The following is a 26,350-nucleotide window of genomic DNA, read 5'->3' as shown; positions in this document are numbered from 1 at the left end:
TACTCTTTGCTGCAACAACTTTTAATGGGCTAGTCCCAGCATGCTGAAAATTCCTGCTGGCAGGTTGTTGTCACTGAGCTGACAAGAAAATGTTTTGGTATCATCACCAAAAAGTGGTGCAATGTTTCCCTAGTAAATTAATGGAAAAGATGAGTCAAGGAATTATATGTGAAGATCTTAATGTTGTACTGCAAGTAATAAGGGGAAATAAATGTAAAAGATAAGTTGAAAGTATATTAATGCTAGCTTTTAAGTCACAAAGAGAAGTTCTTAGTTCTGCTTTGCTCTAAGGTCTCAAAGCAGCTGAAATTATTTCAATCCTTTTATTTGGGTTTCTTTTTTTTCCCCTCAAGGTTAAATAGTAGTATCCATATTACACACTTCCAAAATTCCTGTTAAGGTTTTCCAACTATCTAGTGAATTTCTTGTCATAGAATTTTAATGTTTCCAGCCTTGGTTCGGTGTTCTAAAAAGTTGCTTTCCTTTAATCTTGAAATAGGCTGAAGTTCACTCAGTTAGCCAGTCACATCCATTTTATCCATGGGAATCTCTGACCGGAGGCAGAAAGCAGGAGCTTGGACTGCCCCTAAATTCACATACAGGTTAGCCACTCACCCATTTTCCTGCTCAACCATGCCCTGTGCATCCAGGATCCTCTATGCCTCTGGAAACTGTTAGCTGCGCAGGCAGCGTGTGTTTGTAGCCCTTTCCATTGATACAGCATTGCTAAGGGGTAGCAAAGGCTGGAGTCAGATGGTGCATCTCGGATGTTTTCACAAAAATACTTCAGTGTTGTAGTTTAAGCCCAGCCAGCAACTAAGCACCATGCAGCTGCTCGCTCACTCCCCTCCACCCAGTGAGATGGGGGAGAGAATCGGAAGGAAAAAGGTAAAACTCGTGGGTTGAGATAAGAACAGTTTAACAGAACAGAAAGGAAGAAACTAATAATGATAATAATGACAACACTAATAAAGGAATTGGAATATACAAAACAAGTGATGCACAATGCAATTGCTCACCACTAGCCAAGTGATGCCCACTTAGTTCCAGAGCAGTGATCCCTCCCAGCCCCACTCTCCCCAGTTTATATACTGACATCACATGGTGTGGAATACCCCTTTGGCCAGTTTGGGTCAGCTGTCCTGGCTGTGTCCCCTCCCGACTTCTCATGCTGCCTGGGCATGAGAAGCTGAAAAATCCTTGAATGGGTATAAACACCACTTAGCAACAACTGAAAACATCAGTGTGTTATCAACATTCTTCTCATACCAAATCCAAGGCATAACACTATACCAGCTACTAGAAAGAAAATTAACTCTCTCCCAGCCAAAACCAGGACAATCAGCAGAAGCAAGAGCTTGACAGAGTGCAGCGCTTCATCCAACCTGCTGCTGCTTGAACAGCCAGTGGTTATTCGGTTGTTCAATGTGACTCTGTTTTAGTCAGAGGAGAGTACATGGTCCTGTTGTAAGGGCTCTTAAGCTCATTATTTCTTGAATTAACTCACTCACTCACTCAGACGTTAATTCAGTACTTGACGTCACTGAATATTAAACTCTCAATTGCAAGACTGATAATAAGTTTTGATTTTATTTCTAGTGTTGAAGCTAATGCTTCTGCCCCATGAATTTACTAATGGCTGTTCTCGCCAATGTTTGCAGTTTTTGCCATAATATCGATGTACTGCTGGTTTCAGCTTTAAGGCATCGTAGATGGCAATCCTAATAATAAGTGCAGAAGGGAAGTGCAAAAAGGCTAACAAAAATATGAATGATCTTTATAAATATGATTACAGATTTTATATATCATGCATGATACGTATTGTATTCTGTATATGTAGCGTATTAACAATGTAATAATTTTATAAATGTATTATATATTTATACATGTAGACTTACATATATATGCACACACTGTATTACAGTATCATATCTTTCAATTAAGGATAGGCTTGTATTTTCTCTGCAGTTTGTATACGTGTAAGTACCCATATGTAGTTAAAAAATGCATATTTTTCATTGTAGAGTGGTGTTTGATATATTTAAATGGCTGCCTATTAAAATTACTTTGAGATTGCATTTGAAAAAGCACACAGGCAAAAATCTGAAAATACTACCTTGAAAATATTTTCCCTTTAAGGTGAATATCCTGTATTTTCTCAGCTTCAGCAGCGCAGTTTTCTGTAATTTAGCACTGCTGCCATCAGGTGAGTGGATTCTCGGCCCATCTTTCAGCTGATTGTACAATGTGCTCCTCATCCTCACTGAGAGCTTTTGTGAAAGGTACAGTGAACTGCTTATTCAATGAGGTCACTGGTCTCTTTGTAAGAGAAAGGAATTTTTCTGCATGTACTAAGTTCAAACACTGTCTACTGAATAGAGTAATATTCTCAGCAAGCGGTGTTTACTAGCTACGTAAAAGCATTTTGTTAATCTTGTGACAGTTACGTGACCTACAATTACTTAGCTACCTATATAACATTAGGAAAATGTATTGGATTAATGTTGTACAGTAAAACTGTGTGGGTAAAGGTGGTACTTCAGTTATGTACATGCTTATACCATAATTAAAATTCTTATGTGAGTGAAAACAGCGTATTACAAAGAGACTGATCTTTCTGATATCATTGTTTCTGCCTAATTGCTTGTTAGGATCTTTAGATGATTGGCCTTGTTAATTTAGAATGTTTTCCCTAAAGTGCAGTAGGATATTTATTTGCATTTAAACTGGGGCAGGCAGGCAGCTCCTACTTGCAGAAATCATTGTTATCTTTCCATTACCTTTCGGGACAAAAAGAATAGCAAACTGCTTATGGCAGTGGAGCACATTGGTTTCAATTGGCTTGAGTAAAGTCAGATAAGCTGGCCGTAGAGCTATGTAACATTGGTCGTGTAAATGCCTTTAAGTAATCAGAAAATAAATTTATCTTCTGAGACGACTTAAAAGAGGGAAGAAAGTAATGTCAGCTGAAGGCAGTAATTTGTCCCAGAGTAAAAGGCTGCTGAAATAGTGAAGAAACCTTGTATGTGCCAGCAATTTTAAAATATATCTGATTAATTTATAAAAGTCAATTACGGGACTTCTGAAACAGTGTGATAGAATTATTATGGTGTTTGGTTTGGTTTTTTGGCATGACAGTAGTTTGAGTGCAGCACTGATTGAGTTGTTGAGTTTGTATAAACAGGCTTTTAAAAGGGAAATAAAAATGCAGTTGCATTAAAATTTACATGTGTTAATACAAATATATCTGTTTCAGCCACACAATGTGTTTTAGTTCATTTGTTCTCAGACTGCAGTCAGTTCATCACTGACAGAGGTATCAGAGAGTTGCTACGGATATGTAGCATACACACACACACATATATGTGTACGTATATATACATTATATATATAATGATATACACATAATGAGCTTTAAAAGAACTAGAAACTAACCCTATCTGTATTAATTCAGTAACCAGGAAGTGTAAGAAAAGAGCTTCAAGAGCAAGTAATACAAATGGTACAAATACATTTGGCTGATGCAAGAGACAATTTAAGGCCCGACAGTGGGGAAATTAAAAACAGTGCCTTGAACAAATAGGAGAAGAAGCAGATTAAGACATAAATTTTTTTATCTGTTGGAAGCTTTTATTAAAAATACATGAATTAAAAAATGTGAAAAGGAGTGAATATAGTTAAATATGTGGTTTTTTCTGTGTCATTTATTGATTGGTACTTTGTATGAGGGAAGTTAACAACAGAAACCCAAGAAACAAGACCGCATTGAATTTATTCTGCTTTAGCCTGTAGGTCTTAAGGGCTTTTCTAGTTCAACACGCAGTGTGACAGAGGAAAATCTGTGGTATCCTAACAGTACATGCTTGAAATATGTTTGAGTTTCTAACACGTCTTCAAAAGAAGAGTCGAGATACAACTGTTTCAGAAAACAAATGCTTCTGAAAAAGATTCTTGACATTGTGGGTTGGCAGGTAGCAAAACACCTGTTAATTAGAAAAGCTGGTGGGTGTATCACAGCCAAATAACTACTGTGTCCCGCTTTGAAGAGGTGATTTCATGGTCCTGGTGTAAGGCACAATTATCAGAAATGCTGCCTACATCTTCTCCACCACTTAGCAGTATAAGTCCTGTAGGACTTACACAAACTCACTCTTGGTGTCTGTAAAAGAACATTATTGGTAAAAGAATGATCAAGAGCATAAGTTTTAACAAAAATCTGAATGTAAACTCTGTGAACTCTTCCATCCTGAGGTGCTGAGGATGGACAGCTGTTAGCTTCTATACGCCTGCTTGAGATGATTCCCCAGACTCTAAGGAATCTGATTTCAACCATAGGACACTGAGTCAGGTGTTGGTCCATTACAGTACACAGCGCTTCCCTCCTGGGCTTCAGAGGGTCTCTGAGAGCTCTCATTAGCCAGAGAAAATTGGTCAGAGAAGTGAGGCAGGCCAAAGACTGCAAACCAGTCTACCACCTGAGCTGGCATCAAATGAGACTTTGAAAGAGGAAGCTTTACTTTTTAAGGTAAGTACAAGGGCAGCTAAAACCTAATTCTGTGTAGAGCAGTTTATAGTGTGATTTTTGTGCGAAAACCATTGTTCTAAGGTTTATAGATTCTAAAATAAGATTCCAGTCCATCTTTTTTTCCTTAATGGCTATTAAAACATGCACTTTCAATTAGAAACAGTACAGGACAACAGCACAGCTAGCAGATAAGAATTAAGGACTCTTCGATCCTGGTGGTAAAATATTTTTCTCCATTCCTCCAGCTTCCAAAGTGTAACATTTCTGTATCTCTAACATACATTTTCTTCTAATTTTGTATATGACTTCTTGTTAATGTTATAGGTCTAAAATGGCCTTGCTTCTACTTTAGTCAAGAAAGGGCATGTAGTTATGTTTTAACTCAATACCCCCTAATATAAAAGCGTCATTTAGAATTAGTCTCTGCCTGTTGGCTGTATTTCTGTGGAACCCTAATAAAATCATTTCCTGATGCCTCTGTTTCTCCTCTGTCTGCATATCGTCAGCTGAAACTGCAAGCTCCTTTTGAGAAAGAAACTGTCTCCCAGTACTTCATAAAATGGAGGCCTGGTCTCAGCTGGAGCCTCTTTGCATTACTCTTGCACAAATAATACAGGAATAATTGAATCCCACCAATGACAAACCTAATAATCCAACAGCAGCTCCTTCGAACTCAGATGATACTGTTCTTGTATGTGGCGGATGATCACAAGTCATCGTGCTGATACAAGACAGACTTGGCTGTTTGACTGCTAATACACTAACAAGATAGGTATAGGCCTTGGGTGGCTCCTGTGAGTGGAGGCGTCGCTGTTAGACTCTTCCACCTTGGCATGCTGCATTTCTCTGTCTAACCTATAGGTGGTTTTCGGTTGAAATTTCTAGCAGGTTTCATGCCTGCCTGCTCCTCCATTTGAGTTAATAAGTCTGTAATAGAATTACAGAATATCTATGCCAGTAATGTTTACACAGCAGGCAGTATGCCAAAGGCTTGACAATGTCATAACTTAATTAAATGTGAGTGTATGTATGAACTAAAAGATAATTCAGTTGTACTTAGGGTATATGGCCTCTGCTTACCATGCTTTCCTGCTTAACCTACAGTTTCTTGGCCAGAATATTTTTATTTTCTGCTGGCCAAGGTCTCTTTTGTGATGCTGATTACATCCCAAGCCAGTTCACAAATACTGTATAATAACAGCACACTCTTCCAGCATTCTCCTCCTCCTGTTCATGTTCTTTTACCCCATCCAGTTTAATTTCCCTGTATAGGGGACTGCGTCTGAGTCCCTCTTGCAGTGGAGATTGTCCTTCCCTTGTCTGCAAAACTACTCAGTGCAATGGACTCCCATTTCATGCAAGTGTCATTGAATACCTGCAATGTGAGTCTCTGTGTATTTTTTTTCAACTTTTATCATTTCCCCTTTCTCCTTCTCAGTTCCTTTTTTCTCCTGATACACTTTCCTATTCTCCAATCTAAAGCTCCTTTTCTTTTTCCTGAAACAATAAATCTACATTTTACTTCCCAGGTTGCTTCCTCCTCCTCTTCTTTTCTGCTACATTCCCCTTAGATCTCTGTGGCGGTGTGCTCCCCCTGCCCCACAAACTGACCTGTATTTCCCGTAATCCTGCTGAAGTGATAACCACCAGCGGCAGTTGTAATCAATGCATCTGGTCATGATGGCTGCATCCAGCTCAAAGTGGATTCGGGGGAGACAGATAACAACACAATAGCCGAGGGCTAATTTAAGCAATGTACCCACCTAACCACAGTGCTGGTCGATGTCTGACTCGAGCCAAATTTGGAAGAAGCTAACATCTGTAGTCAGTATGCAAATATGACTATGAGTTAATTATCTTACTCCATAAATAGTGGACAGCCCAGGGCCCACTGAGCTCCCCTGCACGGCAGAGGGCTGTGCACCAGGATCTCCCCTTAAGTAGGGATGCCTGTCAAAGTTACTCCTCGAGGTTGAGAGATTCCTTGCTGCAACAGATTCTTGGTAAGTGATTAATAGCATGCTAAACTTTGAAATCTTAGCTAAGTGATATAAAGGATTGATTGTGCATGTACAATCCTTTAGACATAAACTGTTGACCAAGTCTGGGACTAGGGTTGGATCCAGCTGCACCTAGACTCCTCTCTGAGAAGGAGTTTAGAAAGCAAGGGGGTCCTTTCTGAACCTCATGACTCAATGGGAGGGTGTCCCTGACAGTTTTGTCTGACCCTGTCCTCTATGCAGTAAATATCAAGTGAACCTTGCTATCGAATCTTGTTAAACCACAGTCACATTTACTATCAAACTTTGTTAAATGGCTGTTTTATATCAGTAAATATATTGCTACTTCTGTCTTACAAGTGAAGTGCGTCACTTCATCTGTGACGATCTCACACCGCCATGTGCTAGCTACAGAGGTGGGGAAGGTGCATCCAGTTAGACTGGCTCAAGCTACCCTGTGACACTGTTTTCAGGCAGGAGTACACATTCAGGTCCTTGCAAAGATGATGCCTGCTCTTTTTGAAAAGCAGAGTCACAGTAGGGTTATATTGCTACTTTGGTTCTTTAAAGATCTTCACCGTATCCTTGTGGGGCAGGACCTGACATTATAATGAGACAAGAAAAGTGTCTGGTTTTGTGCCACATGGGTCTCACTGGCATTGTTTTCCCCTTTACATGGGACCTTCAGCAAGTCATCAATGCATTTGCTTTCTCACTTGTAAAAGGGGTGATACATTTCTATCATCCAGTGCCTCAAAGCCCTTGGATTCAAGCTTTTGCAGAAATGAAAAATACTGAAAAATTGTTACTCCAGTTGGGGCTATGGGTTTTGGAAAGACATCAATGGATTTTGGAGGCTTTAGTAGCTTAATGTTCAAGCAGAAATCAGCATAATCCACTGTGAAGGTTCCTGAGTGCATCCACACATACTTACTGCCAGCAGAATAGCTTTTAGCTATAGACTATGCCTGGATGTGTGTAGATGCCAGCCTACCACTTTCTTTACCTCTAGCAGCCCAGGTAGGACCAAGGAGTCAACTACACAGCCACTGCGAGCCCCCTCTGGAGCATTACTGCTCTGCCTCTTCTTCACACCTTCCAGGCAGGTCTCCCTGGGTCCAGCTCTTACAATTAGCTGTGAGCAAATATGGCAGTTCCTGGGTCTGATAAACTTTTATAACTAACATCAGTCGCTAGGTAACATTGAAGCTGGTCTTGCCTTGAATCAATTAAAACCAAAATATTCAAATTATTAGTTTGATGGAAATGGTGAGATCACACAAAAACCGGTTATGCCTTCTCATTGAGGTGGTTGAGACTAGTCAAAAGACTGCAAAAAACAGGTACCCCACCAAAAGACTTCAAAAAATATGTTCCCCAGCAGTGTGGTAAGTCAAAAAAGAGAGCTGTTTCCCAAGGTACGTGTGAACTGATTGTTTGACTAGGAAAGGAAAATGTAATAAGCTCTGCCTTTACTGAGCTCTGGTAAAAGCTGGCCAGTGTGTTATGCAGAGACCGTGTTATGCAGAGGCAACTAGTGAGAAACAGACCTCGGACTCCTTGCAATGGCTGAAGGCCTCTTCAGTGATGGAGGCAAAATTAAATTTTGCCACAAAGAAGATGAAAACAAAGTAATTGGAAGGCACTGGCTCTGCTAGAAAATACATCATTGCCATCTGGGAAGGTGAGATCAAGGGAATATGATTACCTTCAGCTTCCCTCACTTTATTCTGCTATATGTCTAATACAAAGACACTTCTCTACCTTCAGACTTTCTACCTCTGTTTCAGGGCTGGGACATGGGCAGTGACTGGGCGAGGGCTGAGCTGGATATGCAGCAGCATGGCTCCTGCTGGGACTGGGGAGGTCGTTCAGAGTCACACAAAAGCAGTGTCTACCCCTGCTTGTCTGTTAGCAATGATAGATGGCTCACCTACCTGTGCCTAAAGGGAGCTGAGTTTTGGGCGATCACTAAGCAGTGCTACAGCTGAGCAGGCACGAGCATCTGGAAAACTTGATACACACATGGGATGAAAAGCTTGTGTTGGCAATTGATGCTGGACCATTTCTGCAAATGCCTTAGCATCCTATATATAAAGGATTAGCATCCAGGTTAGCCTGTGGTTAGTTTCTTACTCCTACCTGAATGCAGGAAAGCAGACAATTAGACAGAGATGGCAGAGCAAAGTGGAATAAGCAGGAGAGTCTTTGTAATTGGTGCCTAAAGGTGTCCTGTAGTCTTTTGCACAACAGCGTCTGATTGACAGATGGGCCGGGAAAGAGTCAGACCCAAGTGTGTGAGATGCAGTGTTACATGGGAGCAAATGAGGCTTTCTCCTGTTTGATTCCAGGCACAGGAAAGCTCCAGCAAAGAATCAGAAACCAGAGTTCACTCATAAGCTGCTTCTTTCACCCTCTCTGTGACTTGTCTCAGCTGCAAAAAGGAGAAAGAATTATAAAACTGAACCTAGGCTTCTGCTCTAATTTTTGTTTTGGACTTGCACAGGCTTATCCTTTCCCTCATGTCAGATATAATCATAAAAATGTTAGAGAAGTTCAAATAGCATTTGCGAATGCTTTCTGAAGAAAAGCCTTTCCCAATTTCTTTTCTTTATTCCATATACTAAGCTTCTGATTACTTTTTAATTTATTTTTTATCCATGATTTTTCTGTTATAAAAATTGTGTCCTTTAAGTTTGAACAGACAAATTATCTTCTCTAACTCAGATATCACATATTTTACTCTTGAATTTGAAACAACGTATATGATATGACAGAGGAGTAGGTAGAACTGTTCATATAGCTCAGCTTGGGCTGGACAGCCTTTAAAATGATCCTAAATGCCAATACAAATTTACCCTTAAATTATTTCTGTAACGTAGTTATTATTTAAATTCTTGCAGGAGAACACATTTGTGGTGCTATTGCCAGACAGCTTGCAAATTTTGATGCATATAAATGAGGACTGATTTACCCCAGATCAACAAAGACAGCTGTATTGGCAGACCTCTCTCTGCCACTAAGGTCTGTCAGACTCAGAGGCTGCCAGTGGAAGTATTGGGATCTGCCCTGGATTCTGGTTTCCAAAGGATCTGGAGCTAAGCCTAGGAAGAGTAGGGGCCATATCCACTCACTGTTGGGAACTCTGATAGGTCTGTTGTATGCTGTATTTAACTCTGTGATTTGAATTTACATTCAAGTCAGATCTTTTGTACAAGTGTAATTGTGTCAAAATCTTCTAGCCTATTTCCATCAGCCCAGAGAGGAATGCTCACAAGCTGAGCTATTACCTTGAGCTTGCTAAACCATTGAGTTGGTGGTTGTAGATTTCTGTGCTGTGGCTATAAGCTGACTAATTTCTGATGCTACTCATTTCACTCCTTAAAAAAAATCTTGGTATTTTTAGTTAAGTAATAACAGGTAAAAAACATCAAAGCATCGGTTTAAATGCTTTATATTTTCATTGTCTCCTTGCCATCAGGTACCATTTAATATTCACACTTTTGTGGTGAGTCGCATTCTGCTTTGTGCTTTAGGACTGTTCCCATGATCTGGGGGCTTGTTGTAAACCTGAGTGGTTTTATTTTTCTTTTCTAAATAAATAAATGCTACGGGCCAGACCGTTAGCACACCCTAATTGGTTTAGTTCTACTAAAGTGAAAAGAACTTTGCAGACTAAAACCAGCTTATAGTTTGGCCCAATATTCTTGAAATAATGATCCCATTCAAAATCCACATCCTGCCTGACATTTTCAAGGCTGGCCTTGATTTGAGTGTAGAAGTACAGGATGTCTGCTGCAAATCTAATGATGCATAGAAAATAACTATTTAAGCTAAATGGAGCATTGCTTTTACTACTAGAAGCCATTTAAGAATTCTGAGAACCGCTACTACTTAAGCTGTGTTTATAATGTTTATCTAAATGCAAATGAGAACATTGCTGTTTATATATATGCTTGTCATTTTGTTTCACATAGTTGGTCAGGGAAAAAGCTTTGACAAACTTTCTGATAAAATACTTACAATTTTCTAAAATAAAACTTTGATCAGTGCAAGAAACAGGGTTTTTTTAAATGAAAAATGTTTGTTTAAAAAAACCTGCTGAAGTTTTCAGTCAATGTTGTCTGTATTAGGTGTTTAGAACAGGCCCAGTACTTTGATATATTGTGAAATAATAAATGAAGCTGAATCAATACATGTTCATCCAGTTTGCTTTCATTGCTTTAAAAGAAAGGCCATGTTCAGCATATTCATGATTCATATGCTTACACTACTGTCCTCTTCTCAGTAATGCAGTTCAGCAAGAAAAACGTTATATTTGTAATAATTCAAAAGAAGTACAATGAGATGCTACCCATAAAAGATACTGCTTGACAACACGAGACAAAGTTAAACAGAAAGCATATGTTGAGCAGGTGTCCTCTGGAGAAGTTGTCTGTGGACTTTTGAGGACCCAGTTTTCCTTTAGCTCAATTCCCTGGACTGGCTTACCCATCATGGCTCCAGTGCCAGTGCTGGTACAGAGGAGGGGGAGGTTGTGTGGCAGATGATGGAGCATGTGGGGTAAGGGCAGGCTGAGATGATCTCGCTCCACAGAGGAACCAGACCTCAGAGGTGGCTCCCACTTCTCTACAGCATGGCAGTGTCTTCCCCAGCTCCCTGGGAGCATTCACGTCTTCAGCTGATGATCTTCCTCCTGTGGAAGTTCAGCTCCTCTGTAGGGAACAGTCTCAATCGCAGCCCCTAACTGCTTCTTCATTTCTCTTGTGCAGGCTTCTGTATGGCAAAAAGGCCTATTTTTGAAGCCCAGCGTTTATTTCAACACAAAGCAACGGTACCTCTTACCATGTCACTCACATCTTTGCATGTTACAAAAGAAACACCCGTGGAGACCAGGGTTTGTGGTGAAGCTGTGGTTTGCACCGCAGCTTGTGGGAAACAGCCAGCTATGACAAAAGCTGAGAGATCAAGCCCATGCTCTCACTGTTCTTAGTTGTACACCAGAACTACAGGGTACTTTTCTGACAGTGGATTTGGCTTTTCTTGGCCCTGGGGTACAACCCATAGGGAGGAGGAAGGTTTTAACCACATTTTTATAATGTAGGTGACATGCCCTTATGTTCAGTGGCACTGAACACATGGGAGTCTTTAGGGAAGGATACATATCATTAAATGGAGTCTATTGGAACTCAGCACTGGGGGCCTAAGTGCTGGGTTGGGCTTTAAATGCTATAATCTCTGGTGTCCAGCATGATAACAATGGCTGTAACTTGCTGTCTGCTTTCCCCACAAATACAGTGGAAGAAGGTTATTTATTTGGCCTGAGTTATTAGTATTTGGGGCTGAATGAGTACACAAAGTTTTCTTTCATACAACTCCATTAGTTTTCCAAAGAGATGCACCAAGTCCTGTTTCCACAGGGGTCAAGCAATATCTGGGAGTTTTCTCTGAGTATTTCCCATTCCTCAACCCCCACGCTCCTCCCCAAATCACACACTCCCCCTTTGCTCTCAGCTGTTAATCAGCCTCAGGGTAACACCACCTCCCAGGTTACCTTGCCATTTTCATACAGCTCAGTTTCTAACCACATTAACGTGTTTTGGGCAAGGGCTACTCTCATTTCTTGGAGACACTTAGCAGCTTTTTGTTTTTACTCTGAATAAAAGGTGAACACTAATTTTTTGGCTTCAGCAGACTTCATCCAGCCTCCTAGGTAAAAAAATGTAATAGTGACTTACCTAAACAGGGTAGTGTCTTCTTTTCTGAGCAATTACTGAATAAGAGCTTACACATCATTTTGAACATGTAAAAGTCTTAACATCAGGAACAAGTTGGGAAAACAGTTAGTTCCAAATTAATTTTAATTGAAAGTGTTTAAGTAAGTGGCTTACAGCACATTAAAATCTATCAAGTCATATTATACATTATCAAAAAAACCTCAGAAACAGTTTGAGCAATGGATGGAAAGTTACTATATTGTCATTGGTATTTATGAGGTGATATATTGCACAATGCTGCATTGGTGACAGCTCAGAGAACTACTTCAAGAATGTAATTCCATCGATGTCAGTGACAATTGCTTTGGAAAGAGTGCACTGACTTCAGTGAGAATGCCAACTGACATCCAGCTAAACATGGATGCAGCACTGGTGCTGGTATAGGGAGCAGTTGTTTAGTTTGCAATCTATCGCCAGAGCAGACACCATGCAGGAAGCAGGAGTACCTCCTGCACTGCTGTTTTGAGGTGTCTGCAACTGAGGTGTCTTCCATATTCTGCAGTGAAATTATAGCATTTTTCCTCTTTATTTCTGTAACCTAAGAGTATTTCAGAAGTCTATCTAAAAATGGGAGGAAAGCAGAATAGTAACTTGATTTGTCTTATACAAGTACTTGCCAGGAGAAGGGGAATAGGAAGACTAATAATTACTAACATTGCCTGGAAAACTGCTTGTCTAAATAGCTAAGTGTTGTAAGTCACTATTAAATCCAATGACCAAGTATTGCTATGGAGATACTGTTTCATAAAAAATCTTACTTATCTGCTTTCCATTCACTTTTAAGCCATCATATGTAATTACTTCAATTTCCCAGGCTCAAGCTACAGAGAGAGCTCAGAAGCTCATTGCTTTTCACCATTCAATCCTTATAGAGCTAAACCTATTGGAATAAAAAACATCTATAAATGTACAAAGTAGATAAAGGGTGATTATTTCTTTCTGATAAAACTGGAGGAATTTTTTAGTAAACCACTCCGATTCAGCATTTTTAGGTGAAATTGCAGAGGTTAATAGGGGTTGTTAAGATAGACCTTGTGAAACAATTGTTTCTCGATCGTTATTTGGAAGTTGTTAGCTACAACCTGCACCATCAAAAATGTAATAGTTACTGTATGCAGTCTGAATTTTCCATTTCTTGAACATTATTGATAACTTCTAACAAGCACTAAAAAAATAAACATTTGAAAGTGCCAGCAATAGAAGCCAAAAAGAAGGATCAAGACAGTCCAGAGATTTATATGTTGCTCAGAAATAATTGCTCTCCCTCTACTGAGCAAGCAAAGGTTGCTTCACAAAGTATGAGATATTACAATAAGGGAAATAAAAAAAAAAATTAAAATCAGATGTGGAATCTTATGGAAAATAGTATCTAAGATGGAAATCAACTGGATTTGCTGAGTTATAAACAACTTCTCCAACTTACAGTGTGACAAATGAATGGCTGTGCCACTTGAATCAGTATGGAAATTCTGCAATGCTTTCTGCCATATCTGAAATTGGGCAGGCTGCTAGTTAGCTCTGTATACTACTTCAAAATTATAGAAAAGAAATGAAGTTACATATCCAAAATAAATCGCCAGTATGAAAAATCATGCACTTGGGTGTGAATTTTGCCATCTGGAGAACAGTTGTCATCAAGGAGACAGTGCCTAAAAGACGAGCCAGAGAATGCAGTCTTGCTGTTACTTGAGTTCAGTGACAATCTGAAAATGAACAAATGACCCAAGTGCAGCAGCCAGGTTACAAAGTTTTTGCAACTTTTCATGAAAAAGCTTCTTACACCGATTAATATCAAGTAATTAAATGCCATACACGTATAGAAGAAAAAGATCACCTCTCTGGAGAAACACAATCCAAGCATCAAGCCAAAGACAGAAAGTGGAAAAGGGCAGAAGGATGGAAGTGATGGTTTTTTCTGATGCATTGCAGTGACTGATAGGAACACCAGCACAGCAAATGCATGGGCTCACTATGAAGTTTCCAACAGGAAAAATAAGGAAAGATGAACCCTTTGTGTGTTGGTGGCTCTATGTGCTGCGCAAGTCCCCAGACTCCTGCTCTGCAGTACTGAGCAGCTCATCCCTTGGCTGCTGAGAGGAGCCCCAGACACTGCCTGAGAAAGGAGCTGCAGAATTAAAACGGTAAGTATAAGAAGTTGAATAAGCTGTGAATCATTGTGTGGGAAAGCAGGGACAAGAGATTGCCTTTTCCCTGTGGAGCTGCTTACTTAGGCAGGATAGACTTGCAGTCAAGCATCACTGACATGCTTCTCTTTGTTGTTTAAACCAGCACCACAAGCAGATTATTTTGATGGCAACATCATGCTCACAGTCCCAGACTGTGATTTTTTTTTTTCACTTCATTAAGCTCCTTTTCACTTTCTTTGCCAATTAATCTCGAGACAAATCTCATTTCACCCCTTCCCCTCTCCAGAGTAACCCAGTGCAGTTACAGAGAAGTGAGAATGGGGAGAGGGTTCTTTCTAATATTCACTGTCTTTAACAGTGACTTTTCCCTCGTTTTCATTTTTTTGGCTGCCCCTTTGCTTGCTCTCTCAGGATGCTCACAGAGGAAAGACAACCAGGGAAAGAACAGTGTGGGCTGTGCCCTCTGCACAGGTGGGGTGTTGTGCTCCGGCATCCTCTGTGGTGCTGCTAATGCCACCGGCAGCCAAATTGCACAGCTTTGTTGCCCTTGGGCTTTGGCTACCCCAACCGCCTGTACTGTTAATGCAATGTGAATGCACACAAGCTTTTTCAGATCATGATAGGAAAATTCCCTTTTACTTTCACGGGAACCCGGATACCTGTGTTCCTTGGGGTGTCAAAGAGCTGCTCTTGCAGCAGTCCTGTGAATTCCTGCTTGACACCTGACAGCAAGTTGAACTTGATTGCATACTTTTCTTTTTGTGAAGCATGAATGGATTTGTGAAAAATAGAAGAAAATGAACCTCAAAAGGAGGCCAGAAGGACTCTGCTCTTAAAATAAGTGAACACAACATCATTCTCTTAGTAGCATTTGCTGACTTTTAATATTATATATATATATATATAATTTTTTTACAGGAATGCCAGAGATAATTTTTTTCATGCAATGACTATATAGCATTCTATTTAGTAAGCCATTTACAATTTCCCATAAAATCTGAGATAGTCTATTTAAAGATAAACATGAAACAGTTTCAGGGTTATAGCCCTGAAAGAATGAAAACTGACATCTCAGTTTATTCCCATAGCAGCCGCCAAGGATCTGCTCACTTAAAGAGTATGCTGATGTGGTGTTCAGCTTGGGAGGAGCTCACAGTGACTAATGGCACAGAATGACATTATCTTTGGTATTAAGGAGACAAAGTCTGTTTATTTGCGGGAAATCCACAAATGTGGATGCATGAGGGCCTGCTGGAAGTGGAAATGTACAAAGCAATTTAAGTCAGATAACTCAGTTTTCTACTTGGCATTTCCATTCATTGAACTTCATGAGGCTCTTGGCCAATTTCTCCAGCCTGTCCAGGCCCCTCTGAATAGCAGCACACGCATCTGGTGTATCAGCCTCTCTTCCTGGTTTTGTATCATCTGTGAATTTGATAAGGGTACAGTGTCTCATCAACCAGGTCATTAATGAAGATGTTAAACAGTGTTTGCCCCAGTATCGACCCCTGTGGCACACCACAGGTGACTCCCTCCAGCTGGACTTTGTGCTGCTGACCACAAATCTGTCAGCCAGTTTTCACAATCCATTTCATGGTCCATTTATCAAGTACAACCTCATCTGTTTATCTATGAGGATGTTATGTGAGACAGTGTTGAAAGCCTTGCTGAAACTGAGATGAACAACGTCCACTGCTCTCTCCTCATCCACTGAGCCTGTCCTTTCATTGCAGAAGGCTATCAGGTTGGTCAGGCAGGATTTTCCCTTCTTAAATCCATGCTGACTACTCCCTATCACCATCTTGTCTTTCATGTGTCTGGAAGTGGCTTTCAGGAGGTTTTGCTCCCTCACCTTCCCAGAGATTAAGGTGAGGTTGACCAGTCTGTAGTTCCCCAAGTCCTCCTTCTCACGCTTCTTGAAGGTGAGAGTGACATTTGTTTTCCTCCAGTCCTCAGAATCCTCTCCTAATCACCAGAACCCCCCTGAGATAATCAAGAGTGGCCTTGAATGACATTGACCAGCTCTTTCAGCCCTTGGGGGTGCATCCCATCAGGTCCCCTGAACTTGTGTATGTCTAGTCTGTTTAAATGTTCTCTAAGTGGGTTCTGCTCTACTGAGGGTAAGTTGTACTTGCTCCGGACTTTCCCATGGCTCTCCAGGGTCTGGGATTCCTGATGGCATATTGTACCAGTAAAGACTGAGGTGAAGAAGTCATCTGGAGGAACTTGGGCTCTTCTAGGGCACGATTCTTATCAGCTTAATAAAGGTGTTTAACATACTGAGATTAATTGCTGGCTAGAAGTGCCCGCTTGTCTCCGCTAACAGGGGGAGTCTGGGGGACAAGCTCCACCGTGGGCACATGAAACGAAGCTCAGCACTTCAGACAAGCTTTGCTTTCTCCCGTTACACCTGACTGGCAGCACAGTGAGGCTGTTTGCTCCAAGTAAGTCTCGTTTCTCTCATCAGCTGTGAATGGACAATGACTGGGATATCAGGGTGGTGCTAATGCACAGGCAAGCATTATCAACGGAGGTGATGTTTCGCAACTCTTTCTTTTCAGAGGTCTCTATCATTTCAGAGTATCCTTCTTGATATGCAGCAATGAGAAAAAGTGATTGATTGTTGAAAAATTAGAGAATAAAATTATCATTTACCCAGGAGGGTTTTGTCACAGAGGGAGCAAACTAAACCTTTGTATCATTTTTATTTTGATTCTCCTTTTTAAATAACAGAATATGTAATTTCTAATTGGTAGCATCTGCAGCAAATCCCAAAAACTTTAAAACTGGACCAAGGATTAGCATTTGTTGGTTTTTTCCATATGCTACTGAAAAATACGGCCCTTTATTAAAGGCACTGTGGCTGAGACATTCAGCTAGAGGATCTTTTCTGGCACTGCCACCATTAGGAAATAATCTAAACCTTATTTTTCTCCTAAGGCACTGAGGAAATAATTTAATATCTTAGAACAACAGTAAATATCCAGAGATGATGTGGAGGTCACAGACCATAATCTGTGTGTGTTATTGTGGGTATTTTCTGAATTGCCTATAGTTCAGCTGTATATAAATCCCCTTATGGGTTCCTCTCACAACTAGTATTTTCAAAGAAATCCATTTGGTTAAAGCAAGAATTAAACCTTCCAGAAACTATATACAAATAAACAATTCCTTCTAGCAACACTTTGCAGATCAAAGTTTTAAAACCAATTGCAGATGTGGGGACCGTGCATGGAGTGTCTCCTTTTTGGAATGTCTCTGGTTTGTACAGAGGTCACAGTGCTGGCAGTCACCCAGCTGCATGATCAACCCTAAATCCGTGTACCCTTGGTGAAAGACAGTATTTAATTGTCTGCTTGAGTCCTGGGGAGATCAGTATCCACAGTCCACTTTATTAGATAGCATGTTATGTGCTGTCCCATCACCTTACTCTTAATCACTATTTTTTGAAGATTAAGATCTGAGAAAGTAATCACTTTATGTATTAAAGGTTTTTAAATCTTTTGTTTTATTATATCCTATTGTTTTATTGTTTCCTCCATTTACTCTCAAGGCTTCTGTGAGCATTAATTAAACAATATTTGAAGTGTCACTACAAAATGCAATTCTAGAAACAGCTGATTCTCATGCAAAATTAGCAAAGGGATAAAACTCTGAATTCTAAGCAATCCATTTTAGGAAATCTAATTTAAACATCTCAAAATTTGCTTTAGGAAATCATCATGAGCTATAGTTAATGTTCTGTGTATATCTTAACATTTTCCTTAAATCTTCCACAATGTTTAGTTTTCAGTTTTCAGAACAGAAGAACTTGGGCAGATTTTGCTGTGGATTTTCAAGACAGCCAGGAAATAGATCTTTCTGATCCTTGAAAGCAGTTGTCACTTCCGTGTCAGTGCAGGTTCTCTCCATGTACAGAATTGTAAACACCTCTGACACAAACACAGATATTTGCAGTACGTAACATTTGCTCAGAGAATTAGAGCAAAATCAGCTGTTCAAACTCTGGATCTGAAATTCTCGGAGTAAACTGGACACTGACTGAAAACCATGATTTGTAACGTGATCTGATCCTGTGACTAGGTTATACAATGTTTGAATGGAGGGAGAATAAAAAAATATAATTGCAACTGAGTTGAAGTCTGCAGAATTGTGAATATTTATTCAAAGATGCTAGGCCAGTGAGGGATTTTCCAGCTTACAGTTCCATCTGTAGTATAGCATGCAAAGTGTTTATATCAGCCTCAGGAGTAAAACCTCTCAAATGGCTGGTACACGTTTGAAGGTGGTGTTTCAGTTCTATGGCATGATGCAAAGCATTTTGGTTTTCTCTCACAAAGGCAGGATGCTCATCCAGTCCCTTCTCCTACCAGCATTGTCTCTGAAAGTCAAATTTTTGTTTTGAACTGGGATGGAGGCCATTCTGGTCTGCCGTAGGGGAAAAAATATTCCCATGTTTGGTCTGAATTCTCACCTTCATTCTACCCTAGAAGAGGCGTTCACCCTCAGGTCCATCTCTAATGGCACAGCCCCATAACGGAGCCCTATGGCAACATTGCAAAAATTCTGCACTTTCTTATTTCAATAACAGCAGAATTCTGGTGCCAATCTTGAAGTGCTTAGAGGATCCTCCTTCTGCTTCTCTTCCTCTCCCAGCTACCTCCCTTTTAGGGCCCAGCAGGCAGCCAGAGGATGCAGACACACCTCCCTCCTCTGCCCTTAGCAACTTGGTGCTGTTCTTACATGAAGTGAGGATGGAGGAGAAAGAAAATCCTATCCCCTCAGTCCCAAGTCTTCTCTCCCTTCCCGTGAACAGAGATGACATTCAAACCTCTGAATATGCCTTTTCTAATGCAAATATATTCACAGGCTCTTTTGAGTGTAATAGATTAAAAATTAAAAGTGAAGTTTGGAATGGAACTGCCAACCTGAATTTGCTTTTGTCAGAATATTGCATAGCAGCCTGGATAACAGATTTCTTTCAAGACCATGTTTCAGCTGAATGTTTGTTTTTCAAATTCCTCATAAAAAGCATGCTGTTTTGATTTCTTAGTAACTTCTTTTCTTGCTTACCAGTTTCTGTAGCAGTGCATCATCACATGCTTTCTTGGTGAAGGAACAGTGCAGCATGGAGTATTTGTCTGTGGTAGGTTATCAGGAATGTGGTTCAGTCAGAGCTTAAAACAAGGAAAAGGAGAATAAACTACAAGCCTCATGAGATGCAATAGCTTTACTCACTTCAGCACTTCAGTTTTATATAAGGATGGCAGGAAGATAAGTTAAAACTGCAGATAAGGTCCTGCTCTTCCTAACTCTTGAGTGCTCAACTCAAGTGCTTTAGCCTCCTGAGACAGTCCCTTCAACCCAGATTTTGCTGTGCATAGCATTTATAAGTATTTATATATAGCCTGCTTCTTCACCTACAAACAGTAGCTACTATTTTGAAAATTTCATGTAATAGGAGGAGAAAAGATTTTTTAAAAGCGTGATATAAAAGTGATACAGTGCAGGAGAATGGTAAATAGAAAGCAAAAACAGCAATATAAGAATATTGACAGTCAAAGCCTGTAATGCATGACCTTTGGGCCAGCAGCTTGGCATGCACAGCCAGTCTGGCATTAGCATTGCCTCGAGGGAGGCCTTGCTTTGTTTGACCTTGAGATTCTCTCTCTTTGAATAAGCAGAAAATGGGATAATACTGAGGTAATACTTTCCCTCCTGAGGGAGGTGCCATTTATTAGCAGTTTTTACATGTTTTTATTTTGTTTAGCATGGAAAATAACCTCAGAAAGAGCTGGTTGCCTCAGTTCCTTGAACACAATTATAAGTTAAGGGACTGTGGGAGCAGCAGGTTAGGAGAAGCAGACCACAAAAATAAGGGAGAGAGTGTTTCATTAAAGGCACAGCTGATACAAAGCTCAGCAGAGCCTCTGCAAACATGCCACGGCAAGGGGTGAAGGTAGATCGCCTTGCTGGCATACCCCAGCCACGAGCATCCTGATGTCCTGCCCAGGCAGGGCCAGCATTGCTGGGCAGGTCACTCCAGCTCTGCCTCAAGGGCAGAGGCTGTCAAGGGTTTTCTGGTTAAACAGTTCTCTGTTGGAAAGTGCCACTTCAGTGAGACTCAAATGTTTAGTCGATTTTGACACAATTCAGCTTTGAAAAAAATTTTGGTTTTGCTTTGAAAAAACACTTTGTTTTGAAAGTTGCAGATAAAACATTTCAACAATGACACTTTGTTTTACCATTTTTGAAAAGAATTTTATTTTTTTATAGTGCTTTCTGTCTTCCAATTTGTTGTCTCGGGGTTGTATGTATAACTAAACCAGATATGAAGCACAATCAATGATCATTTAAAAATAATACTTAACAGAGATTTTCACAGATTTTCCCTTAATTTTAAGGAGAGACAATTGTAACCATTTAGAGCTCAATTCCAGCATGATGGGCTTCAGATTTTCTTCTGTACATTTCTGCTTTAACTCCAGTGCTTGAAATAAGAACCCTCTCTTAGTAAAACACCTTTACACATCAGTACTCTCAGCGCTGAGTACTCTGGGAAACAGCTGCTGGCATGTGCAGAAGTATATTTTTCATTGAAAATGTCAGTTGCTCATGGGAGCAATGCAAGACCATTCTGCTCAGCTAATACAAACTGCACTCTTAGAATATTAACTACAAATTCATCAGAATGCTACCAACTCCAGAAAAACACATGAAAATTAAAGGGGCAGCCTCTGTAATATAGTAAGAGACATAAGGTGGTCAGATACTTTAAACCACAGCAGTCCAGTCACTCAATGAATTTATGCAGAAATGAAAATTCAGATAATACAGTGCAGCTGACTAGGTTATGCCAGCATTAAGTGATGTTCTGAGTACATCAGTACAGTAATTTCCCCAAAAGAAGCAAGCAATCCATTTTTCTTACAGGAAAATATCTAATATGACAACACCAGTAAGGCATATTTAAGGGCTTTTTCAAAGGAGTCTGACAGATAATGATCCATTTTCCAATTAAAGTGTGATTTGAGTGTCTGGTTTACTTGGGTGTGTATCAAAATCCCAGAAAAAATGCACTTATTTTTGTCATATAACCAAGTACAAGCATGTTTGGAGCATTTAAATTAAATCAGTGGATTATGAATATTATCCAAAATGGCAAGCTGAACTAATTATCCTTGGAGAACATAGGGTTAAAGTTGTAATCCTCCTCTGATGAGAAAGTGTGTCCAAGTCCCTACCCTGCTACAGGGTAAACAGAGGCTTTCACCAGGTTCAACATTGCCTCAAATGGAAATCCTCCTGGCAGGGTGTTTTGTACCACTGTGAGTTTTACGCTATGGATCACTATGGCAGAGATAACCCAGGAAAAGTGATGTGTTAAAGTGAGCCTGAAATAAAACTTAACAAACAGGAGCATAGGAAAATTCTTGTGCGACTCCAAACTGGAAAGCCGCTGGTGAAAGAATTACTGAGCAGAAGTCATTGCCCTTGGACAGAAGTATCTAGACTGCAGTGGCATAGCATGTACAAGTTTATATGACAATGTACACCATACGTCTTCCTAATACTCTTCTGATTATCAATATATGCAAATTATCAGGTTTTAAACTATAATTTGTTCATGGTTCAGTCAAATCAGAATTTGTGAATTGGAGAGTTCATCTGTTCAAGGGTCAAAGCCATGCTAAATTATCTTCAGCCTTTCAATCATATGGAAAATACATTTCACATATCTGAGAATTGCTCCATTCCTACTCCAGCCCTGCACTTTCCAATTCAAAAAGAAGGCAGGAGAAAGAGCTCAAAAATGTATTTTTAAAAGGATAAATAATTTCTTCATTTAAATAGTATGTGCAGGGCAAAGATGAAGGCAATGTCATTCCCTCATTCCAGCACTCATCTTTTGATCTCTGCTACTGTGCAATTCAAATTGTGGTCTTGGAAGTTAATCAGTGAAAGTCCTTCGATGTAGCAAAGTGCAAGGCAGCTTCCAACACAAACTTGAGGTGAATGAATTGTGTTCTCCAGACCTATGTTACAGTATAGAATAAAACAAAAATTCATGTTTTAAGATAAGATGAATTGTCAGAGAAAGTAGCAATGGAAGAGCTTGTGTCATTATTTCTCAGTAAAAGAACAAGCATGAGACTCAGTTATGTGCACAGTGAAGTAACTAAAGGTTGTAAGTACTTCGTCAATTGTAGTCACTCTTTAGATTTACGTACCAGTGAGGGTTGTGGTCCCCTGGTTGCCTAGACTGTGGACCTGTGAAGCATGCTGCCTTTCCCATTGCTCAGCACCCAAAGGTTTCTTTTCTGTGCAAACAAGGACTTGAGGGGGAAAAATAGCAGATTATGAACGAGAAATCGGGGTCACCCCCATGGTGGGTGGCACCCAGATTCAGGAACTCAGAAGACCATTTTCTCCCGTCTGTCTAGATTTTGCTGTTAATGTATGAAGGACTGAAGTAGTCAAATGCCGCTTGAAAATCTGGGTGCCAGGCTTGATATTTTAAGCTACTTGTATCAGAAAAAACTGGAAGAAAAAATGGAAGTATCACTAGCACATCAATTCAGAGTTTTCAACTCATTCTCACAGTTTTCAATAAAGTTAAAGTGCAGAAGATATTTAACCTCCTATAAATCTCAGCGTGTTTCCATTAATTTTATCCACTTACCTTCACCTTGACCAAGCTATTTGAGTAAAGCATGATTTGTTTGGCTATAGCATACTTTCCCAAAAGACATCAAAGTCTTCATTTGAAGATAAATGAAATTTTCAGCTTGGGACATCGAATGATGGAAAACCCACCACCTTCCCAGGTGCTTTCTTAATCACCATTGTTGTTCATACCTCATCTTTTCATTGGTCTGTATGATTTCATTGCCCACATCAAGCTTCACCGTTCCTCACCTGCATGTTGTCTCCGGCTGGTATTTGATACCTACTTTGAGATTATGGATTAAAAACATTCAATAGTGTTGGGCTTTGTTGTGATCCCTGTGAGCCTCTAATATGCATGCTTATATGCTGCAAGCAGTTTAGGTGACCTTGTTGTTTATCTTATTGTGTTAAACATAATATTTTTTTTCTGCTTTCAAATTTCATTTTGCTGTTGATTTGGAAAAGCAATGTACATTCTTTTTGGTCTAGCAGTTCAGTTTTATTTCAAACCTTTATATGAAGACATACATTATGTGCTTTGACATAGATGTTTATTATTCATTTTTACTCATTAAATATTTAAACTGTGCATCTGAAATCACATTACTCAGAAATAATACATTTGGGGCAATAGCTATTTCCTATCTCTGATTCAGAAAAATTTGTAACTGATGTTTACATTAGTTACCCTCTTACTATGTGCATGTAAAACTAATAATAACAGAAAAAGATTGGGCTTGTTTATAATTTTTAAATCAAGAGGTCTATTAACCTGTTCTATCCAAGACTTCCCAAATATGGATTAAACATGTCCACAAAGTGTCAGTAGACATTTACACCAGCTGCAATTCAGAAGAATACCACAAAAAAACTCTTGAAATGTCTAACATTGCAAACACTAAGTTTTGAAAATGCTAAATAAGTACGACCTCCTGATGATGAATGGTGCTCTTCAACAGCTGGATTTTAATGGTTAGCTCCTGTTTGTCAAAACTGCTCAGAATTGCCATTCCTCTGAGGAACACACTCTCGCATACTAGCAGCCTTGGGTGTCATGATGTCATTTGGGTGCCAGGAAACCTTTGGACAGTATGATCTGGGTATGCCATAATTTGGCAGGTCCCAGAAATAACAAGCTTAAATTCCAACAGAGAGGTGTTAGCTTAAAAAGGACTTAAGGTGCAGCCAAGAGGTAAAAAAGCTAGGAAACAAGCTACTAGCCATATTGTTACAACTGTACAATAATGCAATATTGATTTCACACTTAAGCAGTTTTGGTATATAGGACAGCCATGAGGAAAATGTGTGTCTGCCTATTAGACCCAATTCAGATAAAACTGGATTCAATGCAAATCTTCGCATCAAACTGATAAACAGTTTTGGAAGTCAAATATGCTACCTGCACCACATGCAGTAATGCTCATTTTTCAGCTGTGCCAGGGGAGGTTTAGACTGAACATTAAGAAGCATTTCTTTACCAAGAGGGTGGCCAAACCCTGGAACAGGCTTCCTAGAGAGGTGGTCAATGCCCCAAGCCTGTCAGTGTTTAAGAGGCATTTGGACAATGCCCTTAGTAACATGCTTTAACTTTTGGTCAGCCCTGAACTGGTCAGGTGGTTGGACTAGGTGATCGTTGTGGGTCCCTTCCTACTGAAATAGCCTATTCTATTCTATTCTTTTCTATTCGATTTGATTCGATTCGATTCGATTCAGTTCGATTCACATTTGACTCTCTACAGTTGCCTACTGGTGTTTCCTGGTCTGCCTTGTGCCACTGCAGCTGTGGACCTAGATGGAGGGACCCCGTCTCTGGTTCACCAAGGTGGGGACACGGCATGGACAAATCCTCTGACTCCGTATGTGTGGCTCCCTTTCTGCCTCCAAGGCACACTCAGGTAAGATGACAGAAAAGGGTAGATGTGGAGAACTCTTCTGGCAATGGAAGCTTCATTTTAGGGGCAACTCAATAGCAGGAACATGTCTCCACAGATGTGCTGAGTAGTACATGAACAATAAGCTCATTGCCTCCTAGCAGTGACGGATCTACTGTTTTCTCATGTGGCCACTGATTCAACACATTTAAAACATTTTTCAGGAATGTGACCTATTCTGAACAGGAAAGGCTGGCAGAGAATTTACATTTTAAAAATTAAATTGGATCATTTTCTCTCTATAATTTAATAATTTTATATAGTTCATGAATGCTAATCTGCTCAAAAGGTATGACATTCACTATTAAAAATGTTCACTGTATTCCAGTTTGAATTTTATGTACCTCAACTTCAAGCCATTTTACATTGTTATGCTTTTAACTGCCAGATTAAAGAGTCCACTAATGTATTTGTGTACTGTACTAGAAAAGCAGCAAGAGAACCAGTCTGAAGGTAAAAGAGGATTAGATATATAAAGCTGCTTAATTCGACCATTTGAGTTTATCATTAAAACATATATTGCTTTGGCCTAGACACGGCAGTTTTAAGTACTGTTGTTTTTCAACTCTTAGAATTAAATTTGATCAGGCTTTTCCATGATAGGGAATAATTTCTTATTTAGAATAAACTCAAGATCAGAAATGCTACAACTAAATTTTGCAGGAAGAAGCAGTATGCTTCCTTTTGGAGAAAAAAACACCCTCTAGGCTGTAAAAATTTTTCTTACACAGAAACACAGAAAAGTTAGTTGCTTACAAATCATGCTTCAGGGAGAGCCTGTGAAGACTTGTAGCACCAAGAGGCAATCTTTATATTAAAAAAAATCACTTCTCATTCCTGCAGTAGCTTAATAGCAGCATGTCATGTAACATTGTCAGATCTCAGGACTGGGACTGTTAACTTTTGACTCCACTGAGCATGCCAAAAAGGTAATCCATGCTCACAAAAATCAAACAATGGGGAAAGAACCCAGCACTATCAAGTCAGTCTCTGGGCAGTTTCAGAAGTTCGATCAGGTAATTGAATGAATTATTATTTGTGCTTGATTCCTTCCTCCTGGGTGTGTTAAAGTGCACTGCCTTTTATTGCATGCGAATTAATACCTCCCTTGTTTCTGGTGACCCTAACAAGGATAGCTGACACAATCAGAGAAAACCTTAAAGGTGTCTGACTCGCTCTGCTCTGAGCCAGATGGTAAGAGGCTGAAGTACAAACACACACTGACAAGCAAAGGGAACCCTGTGGCACTTGTACCCACCTAAGAGTGGTCATGGATCAAGCCAGACAAAGGCACATGGGA

At 39.9% G+C, this 26,350-nt stretch overlaps 1 protein-coding gene across 3 annotated transcripts in view; it reads left to right on the top strand.

Annotated features, from left to right (window-relative positions):
* The window catches only part of AASDHPPT (aminoadipate-semialdehyde dehydrogenase-phosphopantetheinyl transferase), a 68,126-nt gene extending 42,868 nt beyond the window's left edge, over positions 1-25,258 (top strand). Inside the window, exon 6 of one of the 3 annotated variants that reach the window (XM_069808281.1) lies at positions 24,859-25,258. In XM_069808281.1, coding sequence (XP_069664382.1) covers positions 24,859-25,023 — 165 coding nt within the window. In that variant the 3' untranslated portion in view covers positions 25,024-25,258. Of the gene's footprint in view, positions 1-1,599; positions 10,723-24,858 lie in introns of those variants that run through there. The other 2 variants (XM_069808282.1, XM_069808283.1) reach the window with 2 other exon arrangements.
* Positions 25,259-26,350: the final 1,092 nt, after the last annotated feature.

Source organism: Haliaeetus albicilla, chromosome 20 (genome assembly GCF_947461875.1).
Source record: "Haliaeetus albicilla chromosome 20, bHalAlb1.1, whole genome shotgun sequence".
Lineage (NCBI taxonomy): Eukaryota > Metazoa > Chordata > Aves > Accipitriformes > Accipitridae > Haliaeetus > Haliaeetus albicilla.
Note: the sequence above shows the minus strand (reverse complement) of the source record. Positions and strands in the feature narration are given on the sequence as shown.